The 10,726-nt window shown below is 36.2% G+C and overlaps 1 protein-coding gene across 3 annotated transcripts in view; it reads right to left on the reverse strand.

Moving 5' to 3' along the window:
* Positions 1–10,455, reverse strand: part of LOC126299336 (high mobility group protein HMG-I/HMG-Y-like) — a 29,488-nt gene extending 19,033 nt beyond the window's left edge. Inside the window, exons 1-2 of one of the 3 annotated variants that reach the window (XM_049991170.1) lie at positions 10,352–10,455; positions 9,581–9,686 (exon numbers count right to left, since the gene is read on the reverse strand). In XM_049991170.1, the coding sequence (XP_049847127.1) occupies positions 9,581–9,658 (78 nt within the window). In that variant the 5' untranslated portion in view covers positions 9,659–9,686; positions 10,352–10,455. Of the gene's footprint in view, positions 1–9,580; positions 9,687–10,215 lie in introns of all 3 variants that reach the window. The other 2 variants (XM_049991169.1, XM_049991171.1) reach the window with 2 other exon arrangements.
* Between the last annotated feature and the right edge of the window lie 271 nt (positions 10,456–10,726).

Below are 10,726 nucleotides of genomic sequence, written 5' to 3' on the forward strand. Positions count from 1 at the left end.
GTTCAATTTCATATGACAACCGTCATGCACTTGTGGTTATCCCATACATCCTGACTGCAAATGTTATGTCAATCTGTAGATTCACCCTTCACCCTGCTGTGCTGCCATTCACGAACAGCAATCCAGTTTTTTTTTCTCCAACAGGATAACCCTTGTCCACATACCACCGTTTTAACCCAACATGCTCTACATGTTGGCATTTTGCCTGGCCTACTCGATCACCAGATCGCCTCGAACTCAGCACATATGGGAAATCTCACAATTCCAGGATCGTCCACAAACAGCATTAACTCTTTGTATTGACCAGCCTAGTGCAATCGGTATGGAACTACATCCCACAAACTGATACCTGGCACATGTACAACATAATACATATATATTTACATGCTTGCATTCAACATTCTGGCAGTTACATTGGTTATAAGTCTATCAGCATTTTACACCTGCAATGACTTCTCACATTACATTAACCTGTGATCTTGAATTTCAATCAAATATGCTACATAGACAAATTTATTCCCAAAATTTCATTATTCTACATTAATTAATTTTTGGTGTTGGACACCGCCCCAGTCATTATACGTTGTTAGGCAATATAATTTTTTAGTCCTTTATGCACCAATTCAACAATTATGACCCCTGGGACAAATTTCAATTCGTATTCACATTTATGTTAGAGGGGTAATGACAGTCCCATTCAGATTATATGTTGCACCTGTCTATCACAGAAGAAAGATAGCTGACAGTCAAGTTTTTTTATCTCGTATTGCCTTAGGATTTTCCCATCTTAATAAAATGGAAATGTATACCTCATAATACACATACATACTGTTAACAGTATTAGAACATGACAGGTGGTTGGCTGAAGCCTTACTATAGAACTGTCCTGGCATTTGCCTGAAATGGTTTAGTAAAACCCTTATCAGGATGGCCTTACAGATTAAACACAATCCTCCCAAATATGAAGTTACTGCCTTAATAACTGCACTGCCTCATTCACCATGTCCCTATACTGTGTGTTCCACTCAAAACTTATCAGCTTTGTATGTCACCATGATTCAATGAGAGCAGAGAAGCTTCAATGAATTCAGCTTCCAGTGTTAACTCTCAATAGACATCACCACAAAATTTATACGACTGACCTACTGCTGTTTTTATCATCTGGATCTCAAGGCTGGCCAGTGAGCACAACTGACTTTGTTGTTAGCTGCACTTATCTGCAAATGAACTTCAGCCTCCAATTTACTTTAACATGACAGCCATTGTGTTCAGTAGAAGTTACAAATAATATATACGCTGATATGAAACTTCCTGGCAGATTAAAACTGTGTGCCGGACCAAGACTAACTCAGGACCTTTGCCTTTCGGGGGCAAGTGCTCTACCATCTGAGCTACCCAAGCATGACTCATCCTCACAGACTCAATTCTACCAGTACCTCGCCTCCTACCTTACAAATTTCACAGAAGAGCTTCAGTGAAGATTGGAAGGTAGGAAATGAGGTACTGGTATAATTTATGATGAACGGATTGTGGGGCACTTAAGTGCGAGGTTATCAGCACCCGTACAAATTCCCAACCTTTGCTCAGTCCAATCTCGCCACTTGCATGAATGATGATAAAATGATGAGGACCACAGAAACACGGAGTCATCTCTAAGCAAATGAAAATCCCTGACCCTGCCAGGAATCAAACCCAGGGCACTGTGGTAGAATTGAGGCTGCGAGGATGGGTCATGAGTCGTGCTTGGGTAGCTCAGATGGTAGAGCACTTGTCCACAAAAGGCAAAGATCTCAAGTTCCAGTCTCAGTCCGGCATACAGTTTTAATCTGCCAGTAAGTTTCATGTCAGTGCACACTCCATTGCAGAGTGAAAATCTAATTCTGAATATATATGCTGTTTGCATAACTTTTAAATTTCTGTTCACTTTCAACTGGTAGGCATATTATTTTACTGAAAAATGTTGGTACTGCTAGTATATGTCAGAATGGAGCTAGCTCTTAACATGCCCCAGAACATTCAGTGGGTGGAATGAACATTCAGTGTAGTATTCCTTCCTCATCTGAAGACCCGAGCCTCGGTACATTTTCCATGATGTCTACAAATTCTATGTTGAAAACTAGATAAAACCATTAAAACAGTATTTTATAATATTAAAAATATTTTATTAAACAGATCAATTCTTAGAGAAGGAAACAGCAACCACCCATCTTCAATAATGCCATTTATTCACATAAATAGCACTCGTATGTTTTCAACCAAAATGTTCACTATCAGATGGCTGATCACATTAAGGTACATATTTATTGTTTCTATTGCTTTTCAATTTTTATTCCCTCTGTGGTGTGCCCTACAACCAAAATGTGAGGAACAGCCTATTTAACTGTAGCTTTACGTAATAACAAATGAAAATAATTTAAAGACTTTTCTGCATCTACATATATTGTTTTCAATCATTAGTAGGTTCAATTACAGTTAAAAAGGATATTTCTCACATGTTTTTGTTGTAGGGCACCACCATGCCAGGGATTTTCACAAAAAGAATAAAAAGTGAATAGTAATGTGAACAAGAGTAAATGTGTGTCAATGTTAACGGCTGCCTGACAATGAACTTGTCTGTCTGAAACCAGTGATGGTGCTATTTAAATGAATATATAAAATTATTAAATGATGAAAACACTGCAGACAGCTAGTAAACTTTGTTTTAACTGACCACACTACAGGTTTCGCCACTTACATTCTTCGTAAATATACTGCCATTCTGACAATGCCATCGATATTTAATAACTCGACAGATGAAGGATAATTGAGACAGGTACCAGTATACCTCAAACCAGACATGGAAGGTTTAGCCTTGCAGAAGTAGGTCCTGGTCTTCACCAGCCACTAGGAAACACTGTCCACCTAATTAATTTCATCACATTTGAAGTGGGATGAACAGTACTCTCAACCAATTTTGTGATCTGCTGACATTCACTTGTCAGCTCCTTGCACATAAACTTTGTAACCAAACTTTTAGCAAAAAGATATTCAACACCAATTCTGGTTTTATATAGTAAGTAGCCAATGTCCACTAAGTTGCATCAGGTTCCAAAAAGCCCTGAAAATGATTTTGTAGGGTCAATCATGTCACAATGACTTAATTCTTAAGTTTTGAGAGAGTTAAAAGTGTGTAAAAAGTAAGGTTGGATTTGTCTAAACTCATTAGTGGAAAACAAGTGAAATGTTAAATGGGAAGATTTGATTGTCATTTGCACACTCCTATCAATGCATGAAAGTCTTTTCAGCAAAGGCAATTCCAATCCAAGCAATACAGGAGGATTTATAGCTTTTTCATAGTATATTTGATGGAGGTTCTGATGACATCAGACAATCACTATCACGTTTCCTAATATGACAACTTTTTCTGTCATTGTGATTCACAACACTCAAGTTCTACTTGATAAATATACATTATGTGTGTCTGGCTGTTTAGTTTTAACTAGTTTTTTTGGACTTTTGACACTGTCACCATTCAAGACATCCCAATTTTGCAGTCATTTCTGTAAGTGGCCTTCATTAAGGTCACCATAATACTGATCCAATCTTATTACAGCATTTTATCTGCATCTTTGTTGTTGTTAGCCACAGTAGCGCGCACAAAAGCAAGCCTTGCTGCGAGCAGCGACAGGTCGTAAACACGCATTATCAGACTGTGACAATGCATGACAGTACAGTAATGCATTTTCAGCTTAGAGCGACGTAAACACCTATAACAAAGAAAACGGCACTTATCAGATAAAAGCAAAATAAGCAATCGATTCAAACCAGACGAAGCATGCGAAAAAGGAAGGGTACCCGTAAAAATAAGGATGGAGCACCTGACACACAGCACTGGCTATGTGGTAAAGCTTAACTGTTAAGCTTTCAACTCGAACCAAACTACTGTAGCTGTATCTTCATCCATTCAACCTCAATTGTGTTTCACGTTACAATGGTCCAACAGTTTTTCGATTTGGAGGGGCTGTCAAACTTTTCTCTCACCTTTAATTTAGAGTCTCAAATTTCAGGAGCGGCTTAGATTCGGGAATTTTTTTCGCCCTTCATTTCAAGTAATTTTTCGGGTGCAGCTTAGATTCGAGTAAATACGGGAATATGTTGCTGGGTACTGATGGCATCATGGAGTGGTCTGTAGCAGAGTTAGGAAAGACCACACAAAACTGGCAGATTGGCAAATCAACATTGTGAGAGAAATCCAGGACCTACACCATATTCAAAGTGATAGGTTTCTGATGCCAGTGTAGTGCGCTCAAGGCATCTGTTTATTGATGAATCAATACTGAAAGACATAAAACGCTGTACGGAAATGGAGGCAAAACGTGTTCTAGGAAATGAATTCGGGAGTGTAAGTTTGGAGAAACTAGAGGGTTTTATTGCTTTATTGTACACTTGTGGTGTTCTTGGAGTCAATAGTACTGAACTTTATGAACTGTGGTCAAAAAAGTGGAGCCCACCTACCTTCGGTGATACTATAGGGAGAAATTGCTTTTGAGAAATTCAAAGATTTTTGTACTTCAATGTTTTAAACACAGGACCAGAATGTCTTAAAGCAAATTCACTTCAGTATCAAAAGTTTGGAACTAATTCATTGAAAATTGCCAACTGACCTATTCCAAGTGAAAACCTGACAGCTGATGAACAGCTTTTCCCAAGCAAAACAAGGCAAAATGCCTAACAAACCAGATAAATTTGGTATACAATTTTGGCATCTTGTCTATGTTAACATAGTTTCTGTGTAATGGGTTCCCTTAATTAGGAAAAGACAACCACAAATCATGTGGCCAGACTTCTTGCATTTGTAGTAATGAAGTTGATTGAGCCGTTTCAAAAGAATGGGGGAAACGTGACTATGGGCTATTTTTATTTAACGACAGCAAAACTGGACGAGAAGTTGAGAACTAATGGTACTAGAATTGTTGGAACAATTAGACAATCAAGAAGAGAAATCCCTCATGCTGTGAAGGCAATGAAGAGTAATGTTATCTCTTCAAACATTCCAATGGCATTCTTACTGTATATCAAGGCAAATGAAACAAGAATGTGCTTCTGTTTAGCACTTTGCATTCAGAATTTGAACTTCAGACTGGTCTAAAAAAAAAACTTTTCCAGAAACAATAGATTTCTACAGCCATACAAAATATGGTGTTGATGTGGTGAATCAAATAGCAAGAAAATACGCCGTTTGAGCTGGTACTCCTAGAGAGCCAGTCCATGTATTTTATAATATTTTTGACCTGACTGCTATCAATTAATGGATAATTTTCAAGAAATTAACAGGGATGAGGATCACTCATCGAAATTATATCCTGAAGCTAGCAGAGGAGCTTCGTATGGGATACATGGACTCTAAAAAGTAACTTGGTGGAAACAGAAGCTGAATCTGTAAACACTATGGAAGGAAACAAAGTGATGAGACAATGTCAAATGAAGTTTAGAAATAGACAAGTTATATCTGCAAAAACTGCAAACAGCAACTGTGTGGCCCTTGTTCATAGGCCATAACTAATGGCATGGTATGTAGTTCCTGTTACTAAAGATATTGAATTCACATCAGTGAGTGCAAATAAACTGAATAAAAAAATCAGAATTTTACAGATGTTATGGTATGTGGGTTGGGCAAACAGATTTTGCGACTATAAAAAATAATTACTGTAATTAATTTCACAATAATTATTACACAATAAATACGTTAGCTTCTTTACTAAAAGAATTTGAAATAAAAAATCTGTTTATTAATTAGACAAAGCATTTTTAAAAACTCTCTTGTTTGTGATAAATGGAAAACTAGTAAATTTGAGAAAATTTGTATAATTCATCTTATTTTAGTTTTATAAACCTAAAACGCACATTTGAAACAATAATGAGAACAAAAATAATAATTTTCATATAGCAGTCAAAATGACCACATTAGTGGTCCTAGGTATGTAACTTGTTCCGTCAGTTCGACTATTAATAAGTTGTGCCTGAAACTACTCTCAGATTATTTACAGAATAATGGCACACTGGCTGAAGCAGACATCAGGGGAAATCAATGTGTGTTCCAAATACTGAGACAATACTGACCCTACAACTTTTTTTTACAAAATGGGTTAAAGAAAGGCAAATTATGTTTACACCCTCAATAAATTTAGATAATGCTTTTGATAATGTTGACTAGAACACACATATTAAAATCCTGAAGGCAAATGGTTATTCACAACTTTTTCAAAAACCAGACCACAACTTTAAGAGAAGTGACATGAATAGAAACAGTAGTTGCTGATGCAGTAATATAGGACAGTAACTCATCCCTAGTTTTACTCAGTCTGAACACTGAGCAAACTGAAGGAACCACCGTGAAATCAGAGAACAAATGAAAAAGAACTTTGGTGTTTTCTGCTAACATTGTAGCTTTTCTGTTCTTAAAAGTTGAATGGAATGGATAGTGACTTGGAAAGAGATTATAAGATGAATATCAACTAAAGTAAAACACGGGCAATGGAATGTAGTCTAAATCATTTGACACAGACAGAATTAGACTAGGAAATTAAACACTACAAGCAGATGATTTGGCTATATGGTTATCAAAATACTGATTAAGTACACGGGCTATAGAATACAGGTTGGAAATACTAAGAATAGCACTGCCCAGCAAGGGATATTTGTTAACTTTGAAAATAATGATTAAGAAGTATTCTCTGAAAATATCTCTCACATGGAGCCTTGTGCAGAATTGAAACATAGGCAACAACAGTTACAACATGAAGAGATTAAAAACTTTTGAAATGTTGTGTTATAGAACACATTCAGAGGCATCACGGAATGATCAATTTTGTGACTGAGCAAAGAGGGTTGGCGCAGGGCAGGGGGGTCTAGAAGTTGTGGATTCAGATCAAAGGTTGACTACAGTTAGCAGGTTCAAATTCATGTAGGTTGCAGCAGGAACTGTGCAGAGATGAGCAGTCTTGCACAAGACATAATAGCATGGAGAGCCACATTCAAATGAGTGTTCAGGCTGATAACTTGTTATTGCCCAGATACAGCTCTTCACACCAGTCTATCCTGTGCAGGCCCCTTCACCTCTGCATAACATTGAAGCCTCCATTCATATGAACGTGCTTACTGTACTCACACCTTTGCTCCAATTCCACAATTATGCCTCTTTACACCACATTCCATTGCCGAACTGACAATTATTTGACAACTCAGAATGTGTCTTATTACCCAGTCAATCACTTCTTTTAGGCAACTCTTCCATATATCTCTTTCCCCAGTTCAATTCAGTACCACCTCATTTGTTATTTGAGCTACCAATCAAATCATCTGCATTCCTCTATACCAAAATTCTATATTTTTCTTCATGTCTGAACTACTAATCACTTCACTTGCATACAAGGCTACATCCCTAAAATGAAGCAATACATTTCACAATTTTCTATATCTTATGAGTAACATATGGGACATGAAATTTTGAAAATGTGTGGAACTAAATTTTACAATCGCAAAATTAACTGTAACAGTTGACAAAATATTCACATAAACAGCATTCTAATGTTGATTTCTTTTTGGGAAAAAAAAAGAGAGAGAGAGAGAGAGATATTAGTACTTCATCCTGAATCAGATTTAAGTAGCAACATCACAAACAGATGTGAAACTATACGAAACATGCCTGAATGAATACGTCAATCAGTCTAAAGTTTTATTATGTCAAACATCGTAACTTTACTGAAAAACATGTATTATATAACATATGCAGTTTTTGAACCTCTTGGCACACACATTATTCTGCATCTGAAGAAGGGTATTATGTAGCAAAACCCAAAATTATGGCACAGTACAACAAACCTATATGGCACAGCTGTCACAGGCATGCCAACAGAACTACATTGGATCAACATAAGTTCATTAAAGTGGTATATGTCAATGGATGGCTACTGCACGGACATCATATGATTCAACATGAGAAAACTACAAAGATATCACTGTTGCCCCTCCCTCCTCAAGCTTTTATTACTACTGGTCTACCACTAGCACAGAAATGAAGCCCCCAAAAGATGCAGTTTAATCACAAGAACTCTAACTAGGACTGTGGGCAGTGTTACATTTATGGACATTTTGATCACTTTGGAGATACAGTAGAGAAGAAATGTCAATTAAATGAGTATTAAGACAAGTCAATTCAAGCCTTACTGTAAATATGAGTTTCCACACTTTTCGTGGAAAAACACATTTGACCAGGTCATACAAAAGGAGACAATATAAAATATCTTTCGAATGTTTATCAATACTTAGGGTACAGTTAGCTACATATTCAAAAGAAAACAGTCCAAGTTCTTAATTAGCAATGCAGAAAGATTATGAGCTCTAAAATGTGGGGTGTAAATTACTCTTGTTTAAAGAAGCCAATGTCTCTTCCTATTACATTACATTACATTTAATCACTGCTGCTCAAGACATTTGTGGATAAAACTACCAAAATGCAGCTACTTTCACACTTATTTATCAACATGAAAGAAATTTAGATTTTGCACTTTTTTTCTCAAATCCTCAAAAACTAAGAAAGAATGGAGTATTAACTAGGTAAATACCACTAGTTTCCAGACATACATTGCTATACTTTTTTTTTTAACTTGGTCCAACTGTGTGAACAACAACCATCATATTGCTACAATATACTATCTTCCAGCCTTAAAAGTTCATGCAAAACAAAAATATTTCCAGTAAATGTTTAAAAGTGTAGAGAAAACAGGAAAACTACATGGTACCAGATTGAGCAACTGCTTCAATGAATAACAAATAATAGAAAACTATGGCTTTTTTTTTTTAAATCAAGAGACGTATCACTGGCTGTAAAACATATCTCCAGACAACCATGGGACTTTTCATACATAAAATTTAACTATGTTTATCAGTAATAAGTTTCAAATTTACTTAATGGTAAACAATGCATAAAAACTTATGTTTTGGAATGTTTTAAAAACCTCGCAAATCTACTGGGAACTGGTCTTCTAATAAATCTTCCGTTCCCAGTTTTCACATAAAACTGTTTCCATTCAACCAGTTCACCACAACACTTAAACACCTTATGACATATTTTATATCCAGTTTTGCCCAAAATATTCTATGAAAGAGATGAAATTTTTCTTTTTAAAGTGTTACAAATTTATTAATGAAAATGCAAGCCAAAGATTAAAATGCCAATTTGCGGACAACATGTACTGCAAAAGAAAAAAAAAATTAGGATAACCAAATGAAGATATAAAATTACTGCATACAAAAGCATCGCAATTGCATTACAGAAGACATGGACCCCTCTAATATTTCCATGTGACTCCCGAAGAAATCTTAGCACACGTTTTACCTCTGCAAATACAATTATGCAGCATCATGTGAGACAACCTGAGCTTTTGTTTTTGAGCACCAATATGCTACAGAAATTTGTGTATTAAATATAAATTTATTTTTAATTAGACATTTAAATTCAATGGGGGACGATACTGCATTCATAGCAAATATTTTGTCAACTGGTCAGGCATCACTGCGTGTAACAGATTTCTGACGCTACCTTCACTTCTCCTCCTTTCGCTGGCCGCCCTCTCTTCCTTTTAGTATCTTCAGCGGCTGAAGAATCGTTATCAGACATCTTGACTTTTCTCGTGGCTATTTTGACCCTGTAATAAATAAAAGTCTTACTGAAAGACTAATTTACGTACTGTCTATCATTAGCGGACAAAATTCATAACGCGCCATTATGGCGCGAAATCTCTCCCCCTCTCAAAAATAGCCACAAAAACATAAACTGCCAATCACATTCATGATACACAGCGATGAACTTTTATCCGCACACCCATTAATACATAAATTCTATGACTGTTCGTTACGTAAATACAAACAGCACTTCAGATTCCGTGCCCGCCATTTTCAAATCAAATATTTCTACAAAGAATATTGAAGCAATAATGCCCCTATTTATAGCAGATATAAATCCACCGATAAAGGGCGAATATATAAAACACCAAAATTATATACCTCATATCTATCACTAATTAAGTGCAAGAAAAACCTTAAAATAATTCTAATTTCACTTGAAATTTAACTACTTCGTCAAATAATCAGGCTACACCAGTCTTCGATCCACCGGACGCCATGGTTCTACTACAAAGCTTCCACAAACGCCAATAAAGTTTTAATTCATCCTACCTCATTTATGATCCCAACAATTCCAATAAAATTTTCAGTAAAATGTATAAATTTATTCCGTTGAGTTAAAGCGCCTCAGTTCTGTATCGAACGCACACAATAACGTGAAACCCCCGGCAAAATACCTACTGCTCACCTCGCACCGGCGCGATGACGGCTTGGCAAGAAGTTAGTTCCAAAGCGTTCACACAGATAGCGCACGCTTCCCGCCGAAAATTCTGTTCGTTATCAATGGTTGAAATGAGAGAATGCGACAACGGAAAAAATATATAAACAGAGGCATTCTGTATTTTCGTTATTAAATATGGAATTTTGTCAATGTCACTTAGCTCAGAGATGAAAATGTATTTATTGAACAAAAAGAAATTCAACGTACAAACAACGTTACAGCCAAACAAAAAATTGTTACATCGGGAGAAAAGCAATTAAGACTAAAATTGTATTATTACGTACCCGAAATAAATTAAATTTTAAGTTTAGTTAGTTATCATTGAAGTTAACAGCTTTCAAA

This window comes from Schistocerca gregaria, chromosome X, assembly GCF_023897955.1.
Source record: "Schistocerca gregaria isolate iqSchGreg1 chromosome X, iqSchGreg1.2, whole genome shotgun sequence".
Taxonomy (NCBI): domain Eukaryota; kingdom Metazoa; phylum Arthropoda; class Insecta; order Orthoptera; family Acrididae; genus Schistocerca; species Schistocerca gregaria.